Source organism: Protomyctophum bolini, assembly GCF_963924005.1.
Source record: "Protomyctophum bolini genome assembly, chromosome: 3".
In the NCBI taxonomy this organism is placed as follows: domain Eukaryota; kingdom Metazoa; phylum Chordata; class Actinopteri; order Myctophiformes; family Myctophidae; genus Protomyctophum; species Protomyctophum bolini.
Window position 1 is genome coordinate 48829472 of NC_137864.1, and position 27296 is coordinate 48856767.

Here is a 27296-nt window from a genome sequence, read left to right on the forward strand (position 1 = left end):
ATTCTTCTGCAGACAAATACCGAAGTGAGTGATTGATGGAGTTATTGACCAAACTTGCTAATTGATGGAATGTTGGATTGATAGATCTACTTATGTACCTTATGAATTTAAGTTTTTGTTTGGTTTGTTGTTTGTTTAAGTTCACAATATTCTTCTTTTGTTGTTAAAAAGTAACACAAGTGGGCGCCTGCTGGCCTTGTGGTCCAGGCGCACACAACAGCGTTGCATGTTCGAGTCCCATTCATGACGACCTTTGCTGCATGTCTCCCCCCCCATCTCTCTTTCCTGTCAATCTCCACTTATATAAAGGCTAAAAACTAAAATATGAGCGGGAAGCTTCACTTCAAGGCTTGCAGGGCCCAGCCGGTCTGATGCGATAAATCAGTTGAAATAGCTTGTTGGTACAGTACTAGGAAGGACAAACTTTAACCCATTCTGACCTGAGATCAGATTCATACGAGGTTTCCGCTGGACACACACTGGTCTGATTAACCCATTCTGACCTGAGATCAGATTCTAAAAATGTCAGTCGTTCTTCGATTTTTCAAAAATAGCAGACCTACAAGCTCGTAGCGCGCCACTCGGTGGCGCGCTATGAGCTTGTAGATCTGCTATTTTTCAATAGCTAAAGCATAACATGATGCTAACACCAAAACGGGTTCCCGTTCAGAATGGGTTAAAGGACATGAACAGTGATTCTGACCACGGCATGAGGCTTTGCTGTATTTCATTCAGGCACTCACTATACGGTCTGAAGGCACTTGGCACATCAGGGAGGAAGATGACCAAAGAATTTAAGATGTTGGAATAAATTAAATACACAGCCTGGCATACACTATACTGTAGGAGGTCAGATGCATATTTCATTCCTAAATACGCATGCATTGTCCTCCTAGTCCTTCCCACTTTCCACATCCTATGTCCTCGTCACTTGTTCCCTCTGATGGAGAGGAAGAGGACAGGAGTAATGTGGCTGTCTTCTCTCCAGACACTGGCACTTGGACTGTTGCCCTCACTGCAGCAGAGTTGCAGCACCACACACACCCTCACATGGTCACGTGGTCCTCCTCTCCCAAATCGTGCTCTGTTGTCCCTTGCCCTGTGCCGTGGGGACAACGGAGGAGGACCCACTGGCACAAGGGAAAGGGAGTATTTATACTGGTCCACAGGAGAGGGCAAAGGACTTTTCTGCATTCACCCAGTAGGTTCTTCCTCTGACGGCTCAGATGAGTGTCATGGGTTAAGTGTGTTGTTCAGGGGCACGTTGACACAGAGGGTCGAACCGGTTAAAGTTAAGTAGCATTCTGCCAGCAATAGTCATAATAACTCATTTCTAAATAGTTACAAAAGGATAATTTAACACAGAGGATTGTGCACCCGCCATAGTAGTACAATACTGGTGCTGGAGGCAGCCCTCTCGACTAAATGTGACCAACATTCGACTGGTAGCTGGTGCTATGTTATTTAGGTCGATAATAATGCGAGGGCAGAAACAAGACAGACACAATAGCGTCAAACCTGCTTCGCCCTATCAGGGTTTATTTCCCAGTAATTACTATTTTATTGTACATTATCGACCTAATTACACTGCTATACCTATACAAATCACACCAATGTGAAGCGAGCGGTGGCTTTGGTAGAATGTTGTTTAGAATGTTAGACTTCTCTCAGACATACGGACATACATAGTCATACTCAGATATGCACATACATATGGACACACATAGCTGTGCATAGGAGCGGCCATGCACCGCTCAAAAATAGAGAGAAACAGAGAGAGAGAGAGAGAGAGAGAGATAATTGTTACCCACAATTGCAGTTAGTTGCAGTACCCTACAGACCTGTGTAGGGGTCAGTACTGAGCCCTGAGCTATGGGATTAAAGTGTTAAGCTGTGAAGAGATATAGAGCAATGTATTTGTGCCTCTGACGTAACCGTGTGTGTGTGTGTGTGTGTGTGTGTGTGTGTGTGTGTGCCCAGTGAGAGGAATTGATAGGAGCATATTGGAGTGTTTGACCCTAACACAGCACTTACTGTACTCTTTGATGAAAGGACTCCAAAAGGGACACTATGACTTATAAAACCTGATATACAGCCTTCCTTGCTGTCTCTTCCCAACCTCTCCACCTGTTATGCACTAGAAACTACTTTGGCAACAAAAAAAACAATTACCGAATAGCAGGTGTTATAATGGAAGTCAATGGCGGTTGGATGGGGGCTGAACACCTTGCCCAAATATGGAGTCGTGCATCGATAGATTACACATCCCAGATCCACAGGGGAGCCATGGCGTTGTAGAGCCAGTTCCTCTAAGAGATGTATAGATATATGACATGCTTTTCCAATGTCATTTGAAATCTTGAAGCTGAACCCCGTTAGGCTGCTTCATAATAATAATAATAATAATACCCTTTCCTGGTGTTAGTATGTTCATACTGTAGTGTACACAGACATGCACCCCACAACAAACCTAGTTCTATACAAGTAGAATGGAGTAAACGGGTCCTATATCACACCTATTTTGACAGTGTAAATCTGTATAGTGAAGGTTGCTTCACACTGAGTGACATGACAGTGCTTGTACATTGAACAATATTAATGTATCCACGGTCGGTACCAAACTAATATGACCAGTATGATGGATGGTGTGCTAGCAGATATTTCAGTGCAGTGATATGCACCATAACACATCAATTCATCACAGCAAACTAGTTTTTTTTTTTTTTTCACATTTTTTCTCTGCTGTGATTATAGAACACTGTCTTATGTTTCTGCACATTCAAGGATTCTACTCCACAACTTCCACGAAGCTCAACCAGTTTATTAGTATTGTAGGCCTACTTTGTTTTTAAACACATACAGATTGATTGATTGATATAAATATGTATTAACAGTTTGCAGAATTACAGTAACATTTCAAGCACAAACTCAATACAAAGACTATTAACTGTGAGTGGACGACCCAATTAAGCATTACACTTGTTTACAACAGGGTCCACCATGTTCAATTCATCAAAATATTTAGAGACGTACAAATAGACACTTCTATATACTGTAGTTAAAGAACAGAACAGTAAGTCATACTTTAGGATTAGTTTCAGACAGAGATTTCAACAATAACCCAGAAAACTGTAAACCAGTTTGAACAACATTCAAACTGGTTGCTTTGAAGTAAGAACTTGCACATCCGTGCAAGTTCAAGCTTAACATAGTACATGGGGTGAATGTTGTGGGAATTACATAAGTTCAGAGTGACGCACGCACGCACGCACGCGTGTGTGTGTGTGTGTGTGTGTGTGTGTGTGCGTGTGTGCGCGTGTATGTGCGTGCGTGTGTATCCATGAACATTTTAAGATATCCCACTTTGAAACATTGCCATACTTTTGATATAATATATCAAAAGTAATGTGTTGTTACTGTAAATGCCTTCTATGATTAATGCTCTTTATATTTAGTTTTCAACACATTTAGCTGTATATAATCAGCATTATACAGCAACCAACTCCATTAATAGTTCACAATGCATCACTAATGACTTTGGAACTGCTTGGCACAGATACAGTCAAATTATCTCGTGTTATTTCAATCCATCAACACCGGCTATGAATTCTGTTCAGATGGATTATCTTTGACCAACACATGTCGTCACATTTCTGTCTTTTCTCACTTTAGCATCAATTCTAGGCTGATCCTGCTTTCGCTTTTCACTAAATATCTTCACCAAAAAATTGCCGATGTACAAGCTCACAATGTGCCACATGAGCTTGTAGATCAACTTGTAGATCAGCTATTTTTACTGAATATTATGGAATATTTCCCTTCTCATCTCTTGTCTTACCTGATTGGTGGACGGATGCAGAGGAGAGGGGAGAGAGGGAGAGATGGGAAGACAAAGGGACAGAGAGGCGATGGCGAGTAAATAGAGAGACAGAGACGGGAAGGACACAATAAGACTTTTATAGGCCCCCTCCCCCCTTACATTCACACATCCATGCTCCTGTTTCTTCTCTCTATTTTGGGAGGGCATGGAGGGTCGCTATAGCCTCTAAGGCACGTCATGCAAGACATGACGTGTGGCCTGTTGGCCCCGAAGTGGGATCCCGGATCCCTCCCTGTCTCTGACTGTGGCATTAACAAATCACACAAAAGCCTATTAATAATCTTAACCACTTGAACCACAGTGTCCCTATATCCACGGGCTAAAATTCGGTGAAAATAGCAGATCTACAAGCTCACAATACTTATACCTGCTTTAAGCCAGGTGCTGGATAACAAGGCAATGGACATAGAAAATCCACACACTCCCACACAAATGTATTGAAGAGGCGTTCCTCAGGCAAATTACTTGGGAATCCAGTCAACTATAGGGTTTAAAGTGGTTTATCTCTCCACATATAGTACAGTAGCTCACTTTCATTTTCCCCTAATTTCATCTGTCCTTTTATGGTCATTGTATTGTTTCCTGGTTTCTGTACAGAATATTTCAATAACATAATTGCATTATTATTATTATTATTATTATTATTACTCATTTCAGTCAATAGAGTACATGTAGGGAACTGTACAGTGGACCTGCTTGTTTTCCGGGGTCAGTTAGTGTACAACAGTGGTTTTTAAGTACGGTAGTGTCCGTATACCTACTACAGCATGCCAACAAAAAAGATTTTCATACATTTGAAAACTTGTGAAATGGGACATTCTGCATCATGAGTATACTTTCTACTTTTGGAACTTTAAGCACATTTTGATAACGATATACTTTTGTACTTTTACGAAAGTAATTTCCGGATACTTCCGGAAAAATGTGAATAGTTTTTCCGGCCCCAGAAAGTTAGTTGCTGCGAGAGTGAGGTCTATAGCCAACACCAACTCGGGATTCCTGGATCGCTGCCCTCCACAATTTCCTCTCCAACATCAGGTTCTTGAGCTCTTCAGTGTTGTCAGCCACGCTGTCGCGCCGCAGCACGTCTACATAGTTGGTACGCTTCTTTCCCCTCCTGGCTTTGCCCTGGGTTGGCTCCCATAGGGTCAATTTACTTGCCTCAAGTTCTGGGTGCATGCCTGACGCAGTGCCCTGCCAGCCTCATCCTTCTCTCTCTGACTTTGTCCTTGACTCGTGGTAGGTCCGCATAGAGGTCCACATTTCTGATGTGGTCAGTCCATGTCACACCTATAGTGCCATTCGTATAGCATTCTTGTGTAGACTCCATCCAGGGCTTTTTCCTGTTGTATTGTAACTTGGGTCCATGTCTCGGCCCCATACAGCAGTACTGACTGACTCCACAGTAACTATGAACAGCCGCCTCTTAAGGTCTCCCATATCACAATACTTTTCCGGCCCCGGAAAAATTTGACGCACAGTACTACGTTAGCCTACCTGTATATACTGGCAGTGTGCACAAGCAATTTGGTGTGGGTCAGTCCAGCAGTTTGCAAGATTATCTCCAGACACAGATACACACACAGACCAGAGGTCTATAGCAGAGGTTCCCAAACTTTTTCATGTCAAGGACCCCCAAATTGACACGTATTAGCCCGCAGACCTAGCCTACCGCGGACCCTATAGGGTTGTCCCGATCGGATCGGGTCTCAGTCAGAGATCATCAAACAAAGACTATAGTCACACTCAGACGCGTGGAAGACACCTACAGTATGATGAAATCAAAGGGAAACGCAACCCCCACTATGCATGATGGCATACTGTACTGTAGGTGTCTGTAGTACTCTCTCTAAATGAGAGAGAACTTGACTTCAGTTCTATAAGCTGTAGAACTGTATTCACTCTAATTTACAAAATACCAAATACATCATTATTTTGCTATGATTCCATGCTTTCATAGAAAGAAAAAGAAAAAAACACAATGACAGTCATTCTAATAAAAAATATAGTCACATTTTGCCTTTCAATAATTGAAAGGCAACACAACAGACTATAGACTAGAGTGACATACATTAGGATATTTGCTATTGTGTTGTGATATGGCATAAGTGTTATAAAAATCGGATCTTGAAAGATCGGTATCGTTATACAGTATGTTTCAAAATCAAATGATCGTAAAAAAAAACGTGATCTGGACCCTTTTGAAAACATTATGCCAGGGACCCCCATAAGAGAAGATTTTTACGGCTCTAGCAGTGATTCTCAACCATTTTAATTTCAAGGACCCCCAGTTGTACATGCATATTAGTCTACAGACCCCCATTTAATGGCATTTCTACCTCTAAAACCCTCAATTTATATTGTAAAATAAATGTTAATTTAACTCTGAGAGTGTACAAATCTAATGGGTCCCACGGTTCCATTTGTACACTCTCAGAGTTACAGACCCATAAGGGTCCATTTGGTTACAAACTATCATTTAGCTGGGGGGACCCCCTGGAACTGCCTCAAGGGCCCCTGGGGGTCTCCGGACCCCACTTTTGGAACCACTGGTCTATAGCCTATAGCTCCTGCAGAGCCACTAGCCGTAACAGAATGGGCAGGTGGTCGGCTGGTCGCGGGATATGGAGCGATATTACGAGAACAAAGAAATGCGCTATGGCAGTTATTTAGGAGAGCATGCAAATAGCACTCCTTGCATGTAAACAACATACTGCACTGCATGGATCATTGTTTCTGGGATGTTGCGGTTCCCAGAATCAATGATGATTTATTACCAGTTGTTCAAGTTATCGCTAAACTATACCTACTTTGTTTATTAGAAAATAGCGATGCAAAGACAGTTTTGAACGCTGTAGTTCAAAACAGCGGCCTACGCCAAGTGGTTCTCAAACATTTTCATGTCAAGGACCCCCATAAAATTGTTGAATAATTATATATTTGACCCTAATTTGAAAACATTATGCCAAGAAGATTTGTCAAGATCTGTCAAGATTTTTCTAATTGTTTTGAAAATACACAGAAAATCAAATAGGGCTTATATGTGTTTAAACTGTTCCTCATTTTGCTGTGTGACCTCCTCACTCAAGGCCCCATGTGGGTCCCCAGACCCCACTTTGAGACCCATTGCTACTGTATATTGTATAACGATCCTGGAAGCAGATGGTGCTCAGTTTGATCCCCTGTCTGTCAGCAAGCTACTGAATCCCTCTGTTCCTGGGGTATTGTTCTGTTGCGGTTGACCTGGTGACATGGCCCGCCCGCCTCACCAACACTCACATTTCCTCCCTGAGGTTCAATATAGCATTATATATATAGATGGACATGTCTGGACTTCACTGTAACATCTTGCCAGGAGTAACAAGAGGATATAATAATTGCTTCCTTATCGGAGGTATGGTGAGTGACACATTGACACACCAGCATACTCACACACTCCAGCATGCAGGAATTCACACAGACATACGATATATGATGCAAACGACAGGCATGCACACACTGGCTTATCTCTGGTCCCCCTGAAGCCCAGAATACATTTGCATTACCTTCCAATTCCCTATTCCTTCCTACGACGTATCCATCCATCTATCTCCAACTCTGTCAATGATTTTTTACTAATCTCTCTATCTGTTTATCTGACTATCCTCTCCTTCTCTCCTCCCCCCCAATTCTTTTTTTTTTTAATCTGTCTGTATCTCCCCTTCCTTCTCCCATATCTCGACACACACACAATCTCAAGCTTGTCAGAAGGACCTTGACAGCTTCTAGATGGCTTTTGGATTTACCTACTGTTGCCTCAGACATCCTCACCCCCTCACTTTCTTTCCTTTCCTTCAGTCACCCATCACCTCCTATAGGCTTCTACACTTTCTCCTCTTCTGATTCCACTCGTGGTCAAATCAACAATTTATGCAGAACTTACATATGTGTGTGTTTGTGTGTGTGTGTGTGTGTGTGTGTGTGTGTGTGTGTGTGTGTGTGTGTGTGTGTGTGTGTGTGTGTGTGTGTGTGTGCGTGCCTGACCTAGGTCGTATTGGGGGGAAAATTGTCCACAGATGTGGCGTAGCTATGTCAGGAAATATTGTCAAATTGGAGAGAACATTTGTGTTCTCAATTAGATTTTATTGAATTTTATTGTTGACTCAACAGCCTTGTGAAGCCATGTGCAATAAAACTTATTTTGCTTCTATTTGGTTCCACATTGTCCAGCTTTCTATATTAACAGCTGCCTCACATTTCTTCAATTTCTTATATTCGCTCTTTCAGACATACTTTTTCTCCCTTATGCAAGATGCACACATAAACTCACTGGCCTACACCTACTGTAATTTCACACAAAATAAAGTAATCTCTCTCTCCCTCCCTCCAGCCGATGTGACCCTCTGTCCAGACTCTCATGACTTTCACCTTACTATTGAATTACCTCTGGTTACACCCCTAACATTTTCCCATGGACCACTAGAACTCTGTGGACCACTGGTTGACCAACAGTGGTATAAAATGCAGCAGCATCTGTTAGTAGTTTGATAAATGAGATGCTTAAGGTTTACTGATAGACTGACTGACAGCTAGATCAAAAGGTATAGAGGGAAGGCCTTTCAAGTTTAGTTTTTAATGATACAGTTGCTGTTCTGTAACAGGTGCAGTATTAACTCTTGACAGGTGGATATTTGCCACAGCTGAACTGAGTGAGTGAGTGTGTGTATGTTTGTATCGGTATCACTAGGATATCCCTCAACCAGTTACACCTAGATTAGCAGACTGGCTCATGCAATCCACACAGGGAAATCCACACAGTAAAATCCTGAGTGTTCATTTAACTCGGAGAGTGTACAAATCGACCCAGGAGGGGTCGGCAATGTGAGCTACAAATTAATACTGCACTGTTCTTACAATGCTGTATGTTCAATGCTATCTCTGAGACAGAACGAAAGGAACAAAATCGACCCATAAGGATCCATTTGAGAGTACAAATGGACCCTTTGCCGGTCCATTTGTCTGTTTGAATTAAACACTTAAACCCTCTATTCTTATGCTGCGTTCACATGGAATCAGGCAAGCGGTAGATGGCAAACCAGACTTAATTTTAGTGGACGGGAGCAGGACGGTAAACGGAACAGGACGGCACGGCAGCCAGAACCGGCGACGGTAACGGCAGACGGCATCAATGTTAAAATATTTAGTCTTTTCACCGTTCCGTGCCGTCCAGCAGGTTTTTCTGTTTGCCGTCTACTGCTTGCCTGATTCCATGTAAATTAACCGATTTTATTGTGTAAAATCTTCACATGATGCACCAGCACAGTGTCATCAACCACAAGAAAGACCTCCTCCAAACTATTCTTACTGCAAGTCTGCAAGGTGCAAGGTGACCTGCTGTCAAAATGCTGCATGTGTCTGTCAAACCTTCTGTCAGTCAGTCAGTCTCGCATCTTCTCTGTGTGTGTGTGTGTGTGTGTGTGTGTGTACCTGTACCTGTCTGTCAACTCAATTGCCTATGGGATTCCTTCAGCTGTTTTTGGCAGTGTCGCTCTAGTTTAGAGTTGTATTCCAAGGATGCAATGTCATTAAACTATATAGAAGGCGTGCGCGCACACACACACACACACACACACACACACACACACACACACACACACACACACACACACACACACACACACACACACTCTCTCGAGCCTATAGCAACTGGCATAACCTTGAAGATAAATACACCCTTGAATGTAAGTGTGAAGTAGCTGGCTTGGAGAAGGCTGGGCCACAGGATGCCCTGGTCGTGTTGAAATACATAGTTGCAATTCATGGTCACGGATGATTAACTGATTATGTGAGTGAGAAACTATTCAAAGTGTCTCGGGCTGTATGAAAATAGAGATGTAATCAATATGTGTTCTCATTAAAGAGCACTGGGCTACAACTAGGACATGAAAGGACAAGAAACGCAAAACACAATAGAATCTTCACACCCAGAGCATACTGACTGGGGGTTAGGGTTAGGGTTAGTCACTGTGTGGTACAGTATATATGGATATACACGTAGCTATTCCTGGGATCCGTGTGTGCTTGACCCTCCCAACCTTGATGGATATGTACGACAGCAGATGCTTGAGGAGAGGAAAAATAATTTACGAAAGACATAAATAAGCATTAGCAACACCCCGGAAACGGACTGTTAGTTTGTGATGGACTGGCAAGCGTTTGAGGGCTGCCTCTCATTCAAGCCCCCAGTGAAGCTCTCCAACGTTGAAGCCCTGGGCCCTAGTGGTAAGAGGAGGGACTGCAGGCGGACCCGACACAATGAATACAAAATGCACATTGTATAAACCTAAAGACTAACCTTCCCCCCCTTCCCTATTGCTGCTATAGTACCGTATTTATGTTTATGTTATTAGTACTTTGTTTATCTTCATATTGTTGTCATTTGCGCACACACACACACACACACACACACACACACACACACACACACACACACACACACACACACACACACACACGCACACACATGCTAATTACACTCCAACACCACATCACATCATCACTTTGCGTCTTTGCTGACATCTAGTGCCATAACATTTAATCACTACAACTTGAGAAGGGAAGTTGGGCCAAAATCCTAAAGTTATACCTACTGCATAGCATCTACTCAGCATCCTCTCATCCATCAGCTGTATTCACCAGGAGCAGAATTGACCTTTTGAAGGTCAACTCGGGACATGGTAAGACTGAAGGAGGCGTGTGGGCCAATTATCTTAAGCCCCCCAGCCCCCCCCCCCTAACCCTAACCCTAACCCCCCCCCCCCCCCCCCCCCCCCCACACACACACACACACACACACACACACACACACACACACACGCACACACACACACACACACACACACACCAACCACCCAAGCCCACACTATAGAACCCCTACTCCTGTAATGGGGGAAGGGGTACAGGATATGCACATATATGAACCTGAATATGGGATTATATAGGATTATAGGCCTATGCAACATAGGCTATATTCCGCATATAGTTGCCATATTGGCATATGTTAATATATTTAAAATAAAACCATAGCACCACCATTAGCCTTTTCATGTCCCACACCCCCTAGAAGGCGCTCGCGCACCACAAGGGGTGCACGGCTGCACGCACCACAGTTTGGGAACCACTGGTTCTATACCCTCCAGTATTGCATATTTTGCATTAAAACATGACTTGTCAGCTCTGTTAGTCAGACATGCTATTAGATAGAAGGGGACTTGAGTGCTAATCTATACACTGGTATGGGCATGTGACCCATGGAGTCAGGACCCCCATGAGCTCCTCAAGGGCCACTGCATCATGGGCACTGGCCCAGGTGGCCCCATTTGGTCACATGAGTGAGTCCCAACTCAAAACAGCTGAGATAGAGGGAAGGCAGTTTATCATTACTGGTATAGACTAGTTTGTGTATTGTTTATTTGTTTGTGTTTGTGTAGGCTTTAGTAAAGCCAGAAAAGGTTTAGCTCATCATCAACCAGCATGCAAGCATGCATGGGTGGCTAATCATTTACTTAAAATACAGACTATTTTGTTGTACACACAGTCGACTCGACACCCAGTCAACCCCAACCAAAATTAATAGAGGATGTTTTTTTTATGTATCGCTTCCTGTATGTCGTGCGAAGTGCAAACGCTTCAGTCAGACGCACTGCTGACCGTGCGTGTGTGTGTGTGTGTGTGTGTGTGTGTGTGTGTGTACAGTGTGTGGGTGGGTGTGTGCCTGCTGTGTGTGAACAAAGTGAAGTGAACCAGGCGCTCGTCCCCCGCAACTCCGCAAGTCGCAAGAGCTTAATTTCTACTCTACTACAGCTTCAATTAGGCCTAAATATGTCGCTGCCCCGACAGTTACGGCTTGGGAGGTGAGTGTCTTTGAAAGTCACCTCAACTCCTTGGAGAAATACTTTTTTTGTCAAGTCTTTTCTCACCTAAAAACAAACATAGGATCGTCATTCTAATACGCATGAATGTGCAGTGAAATTATAGTAGTCTGAAGTTATGTTGAGATGTGTGTAGCCTACTGTACCTTAGCCTCGGTCCCAGGCAGCCAGGCTTACTTATCTACTGTACCTTGAAGCTTCAAACACGCGCTTTAAGTTTTGAGGTGTCGTTAAAAGGTGCACATTCTACGCATATTAATTGTGGCGAATCATAGCGGCTATGGCACCCGTCATAATGCTATCTCGTAACGGTGTCGATCGCTGCAGGGAGCCTGGGACAGTCTGCAAAACTTTTAATTGGATTTGAGGCATTGGATGCAATCATGATGCAACTATAAAGGTAGCTTAGGCTACTTTAATTTAAACGTGTAGCATATCTGTAAATTAATTTCAGTGACTTTGACCAGCTCCCGGATGATGTCGCTGTCAGTGCCACCATTGCTGACACCTTGGAGACGAAAGGCTTCATCGACTATTATGTAAGTTCGTGAAATCATGTTTTAATACACTATTTTAATGTATGTGTGTGTGTGTGTGTGTGTGTGTGTGTGTGTATGTGGGAAACTTTTTGAGTCGTGCAACCACTCCAAGGAACAGCAATGTCTGTGTTCACCTGTGTGTCTGTGTTCACCTATCTATGTGTACGTTATTAAAGAGCACCAGTATTATCTGAGTACCAGTAGGGGCGCTGTTGGTCAGAAACAGAGAGAGAGAGAGAGAGAGAGAGAGACAGTGCTGCACTGTTGCCTGCTAATGAGAGAGAGAGAGAGAGGAGGGGGGAGAGAGGAGAGAGGGGGAGTTGCACCATTCGGTTCACATCACACAGGTGTGATTTGTATATAGTTTGTGACTGATCACTATATCTAGATATATAATCTATTCTATCCCATCTATCTGTTTATTTCCTTATCCTCTGATCAATTTCCATTCACCTTCCTTGACCCCCCCCCCCCCACCCCCACAGAGGTTTGCAATCGAGGTGAAGACTAAAGGGGGCAGCAAATATTTGATCTACAGGGCGGTACAAAGAGTTCTCAAATCTCCATCATGATCTGGAGTCAAAGTATTCCCCTGAAGACCCTGACAAACCTCGTGCTAACTGCTGTATCTTACCAACTCTGCCAGGTGTGTATTATGTATGTGTGTGTGTGTGTGTGTGTGTGTGTGTGTGTGTGTGTGTGTGTGTGTGTGTGTGCTGTGTGAGATTTCGAAAACTTTAAATGGCAAATTCTGATTTCCAAAACAATGAGTGGCCTACTTTTCTACTTTTGTACTTTAACCCGGCCTACATTTTATACCAATACTTTAGTACTTTTACTCAAGTAAATTTAGATTTCCAGACTTTTACTTGTAATAGAGTATTTCTACATTGCAGTATTGATACTTTTACCTAAAAAAGTAAAGCAGTCATGTGTGTTGTTTAGGGCCACTGATTTTACTTCCCTGTTGTGTTTCTCTTCTGTAATTTACTAATTATATATTGGGGATGTTTTGCTTTACATCTCAGTTCTCGTTTTGGTCTTTCAATAGAGCGTCGCAGTCCCTCGCCCAGCACTGCCTATGGGGAAATGCATTGCGTTTTCATTTCCTGGGCCGTTCGTTGTTCTGAAAGGGGGAGGGACTGTGACGCTCTACATTAACCCATTCTGACCTGAGATCAGATTCATACGAGGTTTTCACTGGGACACACACTGGTCTGATTAACCCATTCTGACCTGAGATCAGATTCTAAAAATGTCAGTCGTTCTTCGATTTTTCAAAAATAGCAGACCTACAAGCTCGTAGCGCGCCACTCGGTGGCGCGCTATGAGCTTGTAGATCTGCTATTTTTCAATAGCTAAAGCATAACATGATGCTAACACAAAAATGGGTTCCCGTTCAGAATGGTTTAAGGGCTTCTAACGTAGGTAACATAACAGGACAGATGATCTCTGGGTTTAGGTTTTGTTTTTTCAAATCATAAAACATTAATAATTATTTGATCATATTTGATCAAAGTTATACTACTTCTATGTCATGTTTGATCTGGTTTTGGTGTTTTCATTTTCTCGTTTTGGCTAAATATGCACCAACGCTGAGTAAAATATAGAAAACAGCATCAGTTCTGCTTCATCACTGTGATGAAGCAGTGCCTGTAACCTTTACTTTAAATCATTCTCTGACCGTCGCTCATTGGGATAGATAGGACCAGATCAGTGGGCAGAGATAAGTGTACCTCCCAAGCCCTGTAAGGGTGGGTTTGGGACCCGGGGGTGAAAAGATGTCTTTTCGTTTCCTGAAGGGGACACCGTTTTGGACACAAGAAAGACAGACAGAAAATGATCACAAGTTGTCAGAATAAATGCTTCAGTGGCAGATCGAGGCAATGTTGTATCACAATATCACAACGGTGGGAATAAGTGATGATCTGAAGGAAAGTGTAGAGCACAGAGAAGAGTACATAGAGAGCAGAGGCTGAAAGCAAATCAAGAGAGAGAGAGACACACACACACACACACACACACACACATACACACACACACACACACACACACACACACACACACACACACACACACACACACACTAACTCTGATCATACAATGAACTAAATGAAAAGAAGCACCAAAGAAAATGTTCAAGGTCCTAGTACAGTAGTAGTGGCTGTGTGTCCCCAATTGCCAAACTCTAGATGACTCTCTAAACACTTTGTACAGGAAAATTAATGCATGCAAGACGTCCTGACATTTTACAAGAATAACACGACCCACTGCCTACAGGGCAAGGAGATGGTGTGAGACATAATGTACTGTCCTATATAGTGTGCCGTACATTAACCACATGATCCCCAGCGTCCCTATTTTGTGCAAGTCATAGTAGGTGAACAATCATTCCGCAAAAAATAGGAACATGCAGGAAACACATATTTTTGATCTACATGCTCATCGGCAACAAAGTATATAGGATTTAAATGGTTAAGTATTCAATCCGTGGCTGCTCTGCTGTGTTTGTGTCTCTGTCCCCCTGTCCTCATCTGTGTCTGTCACTGTCCCCCTGTCCTCATCGGTGTCTGTCACTGTCCCCCTGTCCTCATCGGTGTCTGTCACTGTCCCCCTGACCTCATCTGTGTCTGTCACTGTCCCCCCTGTCCTCATCTGTGTCTGTCACTGTCCCCCTGTCCTCATCTGTGTCTGTCACTGTCCCCCTGTCCTCATCTGTGTCTGTCCCCCTGACCTCATCTGTGTCTGTCCCCCTGACCTCATCTGTGTCTGTCACTGTCCCCCTGTCCTCATCTGTGTCTGTCACTGTCCCCCTGACCTCATCTGTGTCTGTCACTGTCCCCCTGTCCTCATCTGTGTCTGTCCCCCTGTCCTCATCTGTGTCTGTCACTGTCCCCCTGACCTCATCTGTGTCTGTCACTGTCCCCCTGACCTCATCTGTGTCTGTCTCTGTCCCCCTGTCCTCATCTGTGTCTGTCACTGTCCCCCTGACCTCATCTGTGTCTGTCTCTGTCCCCCTGTCCTCATCTGTGTCTGTCACTGTCCCCCTGTCCTCATCTGTGTCTGTCTCTGTCCCCCTGTCCTCATCTGTGTCTGTCACTGTCCCCCTGTCCTCATCTGTGTCTGTCACTGTCCCCCTGACCTCATCTGTGTCTGTCTCTGTCCCCCTGTCCTCATCTGTGTCTGTCACTGTCCCCCTGACCTCATCTGTGTCTGTCACTGTCCTCCTGTCCTCATCTGTGTCTGTCTCTGTCCCCCCTGACCTCATCTGTGTCTGTCTCTGTCCCCCTGTCCTCATCTGTGTCTGTCTCTGTCCCCCTGTCCTCATATGTGTCTGTCACTGTCCCCCTGTCCTCATCTGTGTCTGTCCCCCTGTCCTCATCTGTGTCTGTCACTGTCCCCCCTGTCCTCATCTGTGGCCTCACCAGGTCTCCTAGGTCTGTCCCACCCCTTTCTAAAGGCCCACGCTTACTCCAGCTTTAGGTGATAAGGTGACCACCGCGGTGGTGGGGAAACTATAGCATGACATCACTGAGCTGTGGTGATAAGCAACTCACCGCTCACCCCAGCAGCTCACCTCTGTTCTTATACTAACCACATTCACCCTAAACCACCGACATTCACCCTGGCTCACCCAGAGGGAGGCGAGGCCCTCCTAAACCACCCTGGCTCACCCAGAGGGAGGCGAGGCCCTCCTAAACCACCCTGGCTCACCCAGAGGGAGGCGAGGCCCTCCTAAACCACCCTGGCTCACCCAGAGGGAGGCGAGGCCCTCCTAAACCACCCTGGCTCACCCAGAGGGAGGCGAGGCCCTCCTAAACCTGTGTGCTTAACCATTTAAATCCTATATACTTTGTTGCCGATGTATGAGCATGTAGATCAAAAATATGTTTCTTGCATGTTCCTATTTTTTGCGGAATGATTGTTCACCTACTATGACTTGCACAAAATATGGACGCTAGGGATCATGTGGTTAATGTACGATACACTATATAGGACAGTACATTACGTCTCACACCATCTCCTTGCCCTGTAGGCAGTGGGTCGTGTTATTCTTGTAAAATGTCAGGACGTCTTGCATGCATTAATTTTCCTGTACAAAGTGTTTAGAGAGTCATCTAGAGTTTGGCAATTGGGGACACACAGGTGAATGTGGTAGAATCTCAGGGAAACTGTACCGGTTTGCCTGGTCGAGTCACCATTACAAGGAAATGTGCCCATAATTAATTGCATGCGTCTGCTCGCTCATACATACAGTAAGTTACAATGAACAGCAACATGATTTTAATATGGAAGGTTAATTCACGTCCATATCCCCCCTCTCCCAACACAACAATGGTCCCCAGGTTGATTCTCAGTCAGGGTCGTGGTCCCTGCGGTTCATAATCAGTTGAAAACCCCTGGCCTATAGTATCAAAATAGGTGAAAAGGTGTGTAGCTTTACTAGCTTATCACCTAAAACTGAAGCATGCGTGAGCCTTAACTCTCTGCAATTGTCAATGTCCGTCATGCTTTGGGAATGCTGGGACACTATTTGTAGATGTGACAATGAGACATCCCCGCGATTCTTGATGTAACTGATGCTGATGGACAAAAGAAGAAAAATCGAAGTAAAGAGAGATAATGTCGCACAGCATAATGTTGTCCTATGCTTTATTAATAAACCAAACAACCTTTTGCCAGTAACGTGTAATATTGCACAGGACAGCATTAAGGAAAATGTATGCTTTGTTGTGCGATGGTGTCGCATGCCGAAGAGTCAAGACGTCTGAGAATAGCAGAGCTACAAGTAGACTCACAAGCTGGATGAGAATGAAATATAGACTTAACATTGACTTTAAATTAAATACTTCATTAATTGTAGCTATAGAATGGCTTCAGGGTCTCAGAATTTCAGTTTCTTTGCTGAATATGGTCTGAGATAATCTCTTACATGTAATGGTGTTGTTATTAGGAATAAACATAGAAGCACCCGGGAGGAAGTCGACTAAAGGCCTATTCATAGTCTGGATTTTCGGTGATGAGGTGACCACCGCTCCGGTGGTGAGCTGACCACCGGAGCTGAAATAACGATGAGCGGTGGTGAGTAAAAACAGAGAGAAGGGCTGGAGCGGTGGCGGTGGTTTGCTCTTCACCGCGGCTCGTGACGTCATGTTGTAGTTCGGTGGTCACCCCACCACCGTAAATCCAGACTATGTATGAGCCTTAAGAAAGGGGAGGAGCCAAACCGAGCACCCAACACCGTCATAAGACAGAGCATGAATGAAATCGGGCTTACGATGGTTTTGTCTCGTGAACGGAATATTTGGACTGAACTACGGAGATGATTTTTGTCCTCATGACTGTCTTTCATGTTAAATGACTAAAGGAGTGAGGGGGAAAAACATTTACAGTCCACAAAATGAATGATGATAAATAAAATAAATAAAAAAGATGCATATAGAAATCCCTCTGAAATGCTGTGGAATACCAACCAGGTATAAGGCATATCAAAACTAAAATAGGACTGTGGACTGATACTACTAGGGGATAGAAGATGAATCTCTCATGTACTGTACTGTATGTACAGTACATACAGATGTATTTGGAACATTGCCAGAGAGATGTTTGATGTTTGACTGTGTGCCACTTATGCAGGTGCATTCCTTATTAGAACAAGGCCTCTACTGTTCATCAGTAGAAGGCGTTCTCTTCCATCTTTCATTACTAAGAGGGAGAGAGAACATAAAAGCATGCAAAAAACGAAAGGAATATTATAGTCCTTTTCTTATATAAACATATACATACAGTACACGCACGCACACACACACACACACACACACACACACACACACACACACACACACACACACACCCACACACCGCCTTGAGGCGTGCACACATTCGCCTGGGTGACAGCAGACTGCTGGGCGAGCGCTGGCGCTTTGGAATGGGGGGGTCGGATCAACATATGGAATGAATTACGTACTGGCCATAATTGGAGCGTGTCTTGAGTGTACAGGGTTTGATGAGGTCAGATTAACATATGGAATGTCAGAACAGGTCAGCTCCATATATGGAGATCTAAGGGTTTGAGGTCAGATGTAGAGTTGCTGGCCAATATTGATGATTGATCAGGGATCTCAAGGAATATTGATGGGATCTCCATACATCAGGGATGTCCATCCCTGATGATGTCACGTGATGTCACATTATTGGTGTTTTGCGACCCATTACCTATTTACCTAATATCGCAACAAATACTTAAAATTCAACTAATATAGATCCATCGGTAATAGGCCAATATTGGGGCCGGGCTCTAAAATGCTGTGCTATTTGTATCTAGTGATCTCATTTGCTCTGTACGCTTTTTTGATCTGCTTTGTGTTGTCCTTGCAGTAACTCTATAAGTAGGTCTCTCTATCTCTATCAGACTCTGGCAAGCAAGGTGTTGAACTCTACCAAATGCTTTTTACATAAACTGGTAAAATAACCAGATTATAAACAATTAGTACAGTCAAAGTCTGGATGTGAAACTGAAGCTTAATGCACGGATTTTGAATGATAAAGGTTTAGCTCTGCAGCCATGTTTGTAGTTCCATCCCAGGCAGGGACAGGGCAGATTGCAGGCTTTGTTGGTTCCCGAGGCTAAGGTCAGGCACTCTGAAGGCCCCTGGAGACATAATCACCATCTCCTCCTCCCAGTGCCACCAAATACTGTATATAGACACAAACTCGAAAGAATTGCCACATTTTTAATAAGGAACAAATTGTGACAAAAGTTCTCTCCCTCCCTTGAGCTGTGGCTTCCATATGACCCACCCTGATGCTGTGCCTGGGTATATAGGGACGCCACAATTATGTCATTTAAGTTGACCATTAATTGTCACACAAAAGATTTCGATGAACGATTTCATTGTGTTTTTTTTGCGTTGGGAAATTGGAACATTATGAATAGAAATTACATTTCTGTTTGGCTTTTAGGCTTCGTAAATAAAAATGTGCACAGGGCAGATATGACAAATTACCAAGACGTTACTTCCATGTTAATAAACTCGTGTGAAGTGAGGGGCGCTCTTATCATCATACATCATCACATTCCGGCCAATCACTTTTGGCGTCCACACTTTTCTGTCCTCACTTTTTATCTCCACTTTTTAAGCCCTGAGCCAGTCAAATCATTGCTATTGGGTACACACGCACAGTCGCACACACAAAGCTGGACATATACAGTAGCAAAACAAATAGCCGAAATAGCTGATCTACAAGCTTACAAGCTATTTCTGCTTTTTTGTGTATGAAAATAGACACGATTATGACAAAATAATTGCGATTAGACGTTTTTTTTAATGTAATAATTGTGACAATTCTATGTCTGGGAAGCCACCCAACGCAGATAGAATTCAAACCTGATACTGACACAACCTGATGATTGACAAGGGACGTCACAATACTAGCCCATTCTGACCGGGAACCCGTTTTGGTGTTAGCATCATGTTATGCTTTAGCTATTGAAAAATAGCAGATCTACAAGCTCATAGCGCGCCACCGAGTGGCGCGCTACGAGCTTGTAGGTCTGCTATTTTTGAAAAATCGAAGAACGACTGACATTTTTTAGAATCTGATCTCAGGTCAGAATGGGTTGATCAGACCAGTGTGTGTCCGGTGGAAACCTCGTATGAATCTGATCTCAGGTCAGAATGGGCTAGATATGTAGGCATTCATCAGCACACAGCTACTGTACCTCTCATCATAACAGCCTGGGGAAAAAACCTGCAGCAGAGACAGGGGGGAGACGAAGCGGGTGAAATTGTATTTATGATTTCTTTGTAATTTTGTGTCTTTTAATTGTCAGGAGGGTACCTCAATTTCATGTCAATTTATTTTGAATTGGTTAATAGCAGAAACAGATTACTATATTATTACTATCAATGAAATCAGTGTGTGTGTGTGTGTGTGTGTGTGTGTGTGTGTGTGTGTGTGTGTGTGTGTGTGTGTGTGTGTGTGTGTGTGTGCGTGTGCGTGTGCGTGTGCGTGTGTGCGTGCGTGCGTGCGTGCGTGCGTGTGTGCATGCATGCGTGTGAGAGGGTGAATGAGTTCTTATGTCAACATAACAAGCTACGTACTGACTGAGTGAGTGAATGAGAGGACAGGGAAATTGGGTGTTGGAGAAAGATTATATTTAAAAGTCATTAAGACTGTGCTAAATTGATTCAGCAGCAGCAGAGATGGCCTCGGCTCAATCAATGAGGGACCCGGTTTAAAGCATTGTGATTGTGCGCGCACAGCCCTTCATATGTTTGCACTTTGTACATACACGGGAAGAATGACAATAACTCTACATGCTGAAATAGCGAGGGGTAATTTTTTCCAGTACCCCTGTGGCTAGATTATATTAACACAACACTCTGGATAAGGTAGCCCACGCAGTAAAGTTCTCTGTGTTAATAATTCAACCACTTAAAATCCTAGTTAACTTGGGTTCCCCAGGGATCTACCGAATACTACTGTAGGTGATCTAGTATAGATCCCTGGGGAACCCCGGTACTCATTCATTGTACTAGCTGACCTACAATGAAGTACACCACCCTTACAGGTCTATAAGGTCACACAAACAGACCCTCTTCTAGTCTCCTCGCCTCTGAGGGGCCATGCCTGTAAAACTAGAGTTTAAAATAGACCTAGCTTGTCTTTATTTGGTTTCACAGACCAAGAAGGTTTTGTTTGGAACAAAGTAGCAGATTATATAGCAACAAAAATAGATTTGGTTTACCCAACATAATATGAATCAGGAACCCTCTGTGTAGCTTTTCTAATAATAACAACAATAGTAAGTGAATGTGATGCATCAGTGTCAGAAGTATTGCCCACACACTGAACACACATTGAATCCTGCTCCAAGTAGGATGACACACTTTTACAGAACTTCAATGGGAGAACAGGCCTCGTTTGGCCAATCATCCTTAACATACATAACCCAGTTCAGCCTTTAAGTGTGCCACATGTAAAGCTCACAGGGATGACATGTATTCCTTCCAATGTGGAAGTATGTCGCTGCTGTTGGGCGGAAACCTTGTATCTCCATGTTTCAACTTATTGTGCACATATTATGTTGAAAATGAATGCCCTACTTCATCATACAAGACTGTCACACAAAAGTATAGTGAGAATAGCAGATCAAGCTTGTAGATCGGCTATTTTCACAGTTTTTCCTGTTTTGGACGGGAATTACAAAGTTTCCACCTGACAGCAACGATAATATTACATCCAAATTAGGGTGAGCCTTACCTTTGCACCATGAAAACCAGTGTGTTAACACTTCTCAATTCAAGTATTTGTTTAAGCTTATAGTAGATTTGCAGCTCTGCAACGGTGAACAATGTGTCTTTGTTTTAGGCAAAGTTTACCTTGGCAACAAACAGGAGATTGCAGAAAGCAGAATTCCTGGACTGAACACTTATATGAAGGTAAGCCTTTAGTTTTCCTTATTAGTTAGACACAATCCATTCCATTCCGCTGTTTCAACCACTTAACCACCTTATGCTTTGTTGTACAAGGAATAGTGAAATTGGCGGATCGACAAGCTCACAATGCAGCACATCAAGACACGTTGTGAACTTGTAGATTGGCTATTTTTGCTCTTTTATTTGAAGGTAAAGTGAAAGTGGTTAAGGCACCATTATTTGGTGTGGCTGATAGATTCTGTAATGCAGTAACAATGGCCTGGTGGGCTGAGTGATAGAGTGGGTGGACGAGCATTGGCCGGGATATTTCAGTATAGTAGTTTGCAGATCTGAGCAAAAGCGTGTAGGCGTTGCCACTCTTCCCTCTGTATGCTGCCTGCGTCCACATTGTGTGTCTGACTATACAGCACTCTAGCTGTTGGACGGCCTGACATGTTGAAGCCTTTCTGATTTAATTCTCTTTAGTTTCTACTCGTTCGTCCGTCCGTCCGTCCGTCTCTCCACACTATACATATAGATTCTGCCTCTCCTTTATCTGGCACTTCTTTATGTATTTCACTCTTCCTTTCATCAACTCTCTGTCATGATCTGTCACTCCACAGACCATGTCTCCTCCCTGGCCACTCCCTCTTTCCATTCCATCACACTGCACACCTGTCTCCAACTCCCTCGTCAGCCCACCTGTGAACACTTTGCCCATTACCTGCTCCCTATATAACTGGACTCCTCACAGAACATTTGTCTTCGTCCCTGAGCTGTACCCCTATTGTTCCTGGTTCTCCTTGAAAGGTTTGTGTTTTTGGACTATGATTTACTGCCTGGTTCTGTACAGTTTTGCCTTTTGGACTTACTAGTTTGTTTTGTACCTTTTGAAATGTTTTTGAATGGAGTTTGAGTTTCCTGAGCATACAGCTTCCTTTGTTTTGTTACCCTTACTACCTTGGCTTAAATAAATCCTTGGATTTTGGAATCTGGTTTGTGGCTCTGCATTTTTGGGTTCAGTCATCCTGCGTACCATAACACTCTCTCTTATAACCTCCTTCTCTACTTTTCTCCCCCGCCCATACCGACTCCAACTCTCTCACTTTCCCTTATTGCCATCCATATCTCCATAGACATAAAAAGATAGACGCCCCCTTCGGCTCTGGCGCATGTGTCTCTCGAGGGGAGGCAACATGGAGGCAAAAGCTTTCCCCAGATTTCCTTGTGAAGGATAGCGGAAGCATGAGCGGAAGCTTGCTAAGCTTCCGTGCATCGCAGAAGGGGAGGTTCGGTATAGGCCAATCAGAGGTGCGACTCCCTCTTTCCCAGCGGCACTTGCTTTGGCAATGTGTACATGTTTGTTTCCTCCTGCCAATAAAGCTCCCTTGGATTAAATCGATAAGTCCCAGAAAAGACACGCTGGGATTGGCCAGTAGTCACTTGAGTGGCAGTGACGCAGTGCGCCTTCCTCACTTCCGCTTGACTTCCTCCTCACACTGGAGATACATCACTCCCAACTGCAGCGGCCAATGATCCCTCTCTCTCTCTCTCTCTCTCTCTCTCTCTCTCTCTCTGTCTCAGAGGTTGCTGAGTCTTCCTACCAGGGTGGTCCTGGATCACACGCTCAGACTGTTCTTCTACCAGACGGAGCAGGACAGTCAGCACCGTCCACAGGCCCTCAGGCGCCTCCGTCCCCCCACGCGCAAAGTGTAAGACCACGCACGCACACACTAACTGGCATGACGAGGGCAGTACCGCTGGAACGGTACCGGCCCCCCAACGGCACACGGAAAGGCCACGTGTACCGTGGCAGACAACCTATTATTATGGCCATGTAGTGACAGATGGAGATACATATGGCATTATACGCGGGGGAGGAGAGATTTGGTGTGGCAGAGAGAATGGCGGCTTGGTTACAGAAAGACAGTGAAGGCATGTGGGGTGAAGCAGCATGCTCAAAAGCAGGGCAGCAGGTGACCTGGTGGTTGGTAACGATCTTGTAATAAGAACATCACATGGTTTAGTGTCTATTCTTGTAAGTATCACATCTCCGTGTACCAGGGCGGATATTCCTACGTAGCAACAGGTGGGAATGTGGGTTTGTCACAAATTAAATCAGAATTCATGTTCTTTTTATTGAGTTATTTTTATTGAGTGGCACAATTATGCCACCTGTTTTTAAATATTTAACTTAATTTTATACTAGAAGTCAATGGAGGTCGGATTGTGATGAAACTTTATTAGAGGTGATTTTTTTAGATGCCGTCTTCTTTTCTTCTATGGATTACAGTTGTAGAACAAACTGTATAGGAACATAAATCCCTACCTTTCGCTGCAGCCTGGCTAAAGCTCAGTCAAACATTTACATTTCCAGTTGATTAAAACCAGATCTATCCTTTCACAGTCAGTGCAGACGTGGCACTCTTCCACAGGTCTGGATACATATACTCTATATATTATATGAGTAAAAAAACAACACAACAACAGCTGAGTCAAAAGCATATATTTCCGTTTGCTTGTCTTGCTGAATTAGTGATGCTATCCAAGCTATTCAGAGTAAAACACCAGAGAAAGTAGCCCACATTTTCTACTTTGGTGTGCTGTGCTTTTATTACGTGTTTTCTCCACCATGAAAAAAAACTATAGGACCAACAGCTCACCTTTATGAATTAGAAAACACAGCAGTATCAGCCCCTATACCGCCACACTAAACCCATGGTAAAGTAAAGTAAGACATCCCCTATTGAAACTATTTATTGCTTACTTACCGGTACTCCACTACAGGCACTGGAGTACAGCAGTCTACATCATTATGCAATGGCGCTCAGCCTTTTGGCTACATCGACACTGCCCTTCGTCTGTGCACTATAATGACACCATTCACCATGACTCCTTATGTTCTGGCTCAATAGTAGAGAGAGACTACGCAAATCACTCTGCTTCCTCATTCATGTCCAAGGACATCCTGGTGGCTCAACCTGTATACGATGTGCTGAACACATATACTGTAACCGCAATGTCAGACATCTGAATCTGCCCCAAAACCTGCAATGCAAAGTTAACCACTTCAGCCCTATAGCGTGAATCTGCGCATGACATAATAAACTAGGCAAACATTTGGTGCAGAAGGAAAGGGGGAGGGGGGGGGGGGGGGTACAGATCCATGGGGGACCGCTGTCAACTATAACATAACCCCCGTGCTGGCCTCCCTTCACTGGCTCCCGGTTTCTTTTAGAATTGATTTTAAAGTCCTTTTATTTACTTTTAAATGTTTAAATGGGCTGGCCCCCGAATACCTCTCCGGGCTCGTAAAACCCTACACCCCGCGGCTAGAGCTCTGCGCTCTGCGGATCAGGTACTGCTAGAGGGCCCAACAACTAACAAAAGCACTAGGGGGCGCTACGCTCTTTCGCGGCTGCAGCTCCCAGACTCTGGAAGAGCTTTGCCCCTTCACATTCGCTCTGCCCCCTCCATTGGTGTTTTTAAGTCTCACCTTAAAACTCATCTTTTCTCCCTGGCTTTTAATTCCTCCTGAGTCCATTTTATGCTTTCATCCTTACATTTTTGTCATTTTTATTAGTGTGTTTCTCGTTTATATTCTGTGTTCTCCTGCCTGTTCTCTGTTTTTGCCACTGATGTACATCACTTTGGTCAACCTTGGTTGTTTTAAATGTGCTCTATAAATAAAGTTTGATTTGATTTGATTTGATTTGAACTAAAGTATATAGGGTTTTAAGGGGTCTCTAAATTCTAAATTAAGTCATTGGACAGTCTTAGTGTTCAGGTGTGCCTCGTTTACCAAATCAGGGCATGTGGTAAACAGGGACTCTCGCAAGAGGAAGTGATGATAATAACTCTCTATCCTCTCATCGTGTTGCAGCTGACCTGCCGTCATTCATATTCGTGCAAAAGTAGAAACCAAGCAGCCCTGTAAAGTAACGACCATATACAAATTCTGGAAAGGAGAGTCTTTCCTTTATCCCCAATGTTATTTCGGCTACACGTTTGGTTTGTGATTTCCATGACACGTGTGTGTGTGTGTGTGTGTGTGTGTGTGTGTGCGTGTGTGTGCGTGTGTGCGCGTGTGCATGTGCGTGCGTGTGCAGCCAATTTTGCAAGCTGCTATGTTAGATGATTTGATCCGCGTTGCATTTCAGGCGAAGGACCTACAACATTCTTGAATATTTTTTTAAATCCGCCAACAACAACATTACAATGTAACATTATTTATTCATAATCGCGGGCAATCATCCCTCCTAGGCTATGGGATGGGATAAGAATCCCACCAGGGCTTTGGACTGGCACTAGACAGACATCACAGACATGCGTGATATGCAGTAGGTATAGCAGGAACACAAACATATCCCATCATCCTTACAGTAACACACAGAGAGAGCGAGACGATACACCTCTTTGAGGCTGCTTTCCTGTTCCCTTGGGGTTAATCAGGATTGGAACTCTGGTCTCAAAGGGTGTGTCAGGACCCGGGGGGTGTTTGGAACCCAAATGCAGAACTCATATCAAAGTAAAGTCAGGAGACCCAGGAGGACAGAATAACGATTGCTTCACTTAACTTAAAACATAATACAAAACAGGGTACAGTGGTACACCTCACAGGGCGAATAAACAGGACCCAGAAACGTACAACGTGACAATTCTGTGGTCCATCACAGAGAGCAAACACTGACAGTCTTAAATAGTCTCTGGCCAACTAGGCGGTCATTACGCCAACAGTTCACACCTGTGAATCCGGGTGGAGCCCAGACTGTCAAACATGGACTCACCAGCGAGGAAGGGGGAAACGTGAGGGAGGCGTGCCCGCAATCATGGGCACAGTGTGACACGTACGGTAAAGCTAAGGGACACTAAAGCCAAACATCTTAACCACTAGGCTAAAGGAGAACTCTTCATTGCGCCGTGGGAGATATTGGGCTTTTGATCTTCAGCTAAAGGCTCTCCTGTTATACTCAGCCCCCCTTTGACCGATCCCCCCCCACCGGGAAACCAGATCCGGGTCACGGCACCAATGTGGAAAGCCGGATATCTTATAAAGGAGAAGTCCTCCTTGGCAAGGTGAGATATTACTTGGCCTTTTGGTCTTCAGGCAGAGGCTCTGAGAGACTCTGCTACACAAGGGAGATTCACTATGACACATTACTTTATCCCACAGTATACAGTAAGTGTCATTAATAGGGCATGTCTCCTGGTGGACATTTTGTACCTTTCTAGTTTCTCTTTTGAACAACTCCAGGACATGACCTCTCTCTCTCTCTCTCTCTCTCTCTCTCTCTCTCTCTCTTTCTTTCTCTCTCTTTTTCAGGAAAGCACCAGATGTCAAACCGAAGATGGACCTCTTCTCTTCCCCCAGGGCTGAGGTAGATTAAAAAAAACAAATAGATTCTGGGATGACGCATAAGACACGCCACTATATATCTGGGAAAAAATGGTATTGGCATTGAAAAATCCATATCAGACGACCTCTAATCTCTTCACTTCACTTTACTTTATCGCATCATTCCCTCCCTCCCTCGTGTCTTCACAT

The 27296-nt window shown here is 44.0% G+C and overlaps 2 protein-coding genes across 3 annotated transcripts in view; one reads left to right on the plus strand and one right to left on the minus strand.

Moving 5' to 3' along the window:
* The window catches only part of pvalb7 (parvalbumin 7), a 43260-nt gene that overhangs the window by 4469 nt on the left and 11495 nt on the right, over positions 1–27296 (minus strand). Inside the window, exon 1 of one of the 2 annotated variants that reach the window (XM_080755959.1) lies at positions 3839–3913. The exons of the other annotated variant lie outside the window; for it this stretch is intronic. The gene's annotated coding sequence lies outside the window, so the exon portion shown is untranslated. Of the gene's footprint in view, positions 1–3838; positions 3914–27296 lie in introns of those variants that run through there. 2 annotated transcript variants of the gene reach the window in all.
* ncf4 (neutrophil cytosolic factor 4) overlaps positions 11643–27296 on the plus strand; it is a 40758-nt gene continuing 25104 nt past the window's right edge. Inside the window, 7 exon segments of the mRNA XM_080755946.1 lie at positions 11643–11772; positions 12245–12329; positions 12815–12868; positions 12870–12975; positions 21705–21775; positions 23336–23463; positions 27075–27129. Coding sequence (XP_080612072.1) covers positions 11741–11772; positions 12245–12329; positions 12815–12868; positions 12870–12975; positions 21705–21775; positions 23336–23463; positions 27075–27129 — 531 coding nt within the window. The 5' untranslated portion in view covers positions 11643–11740.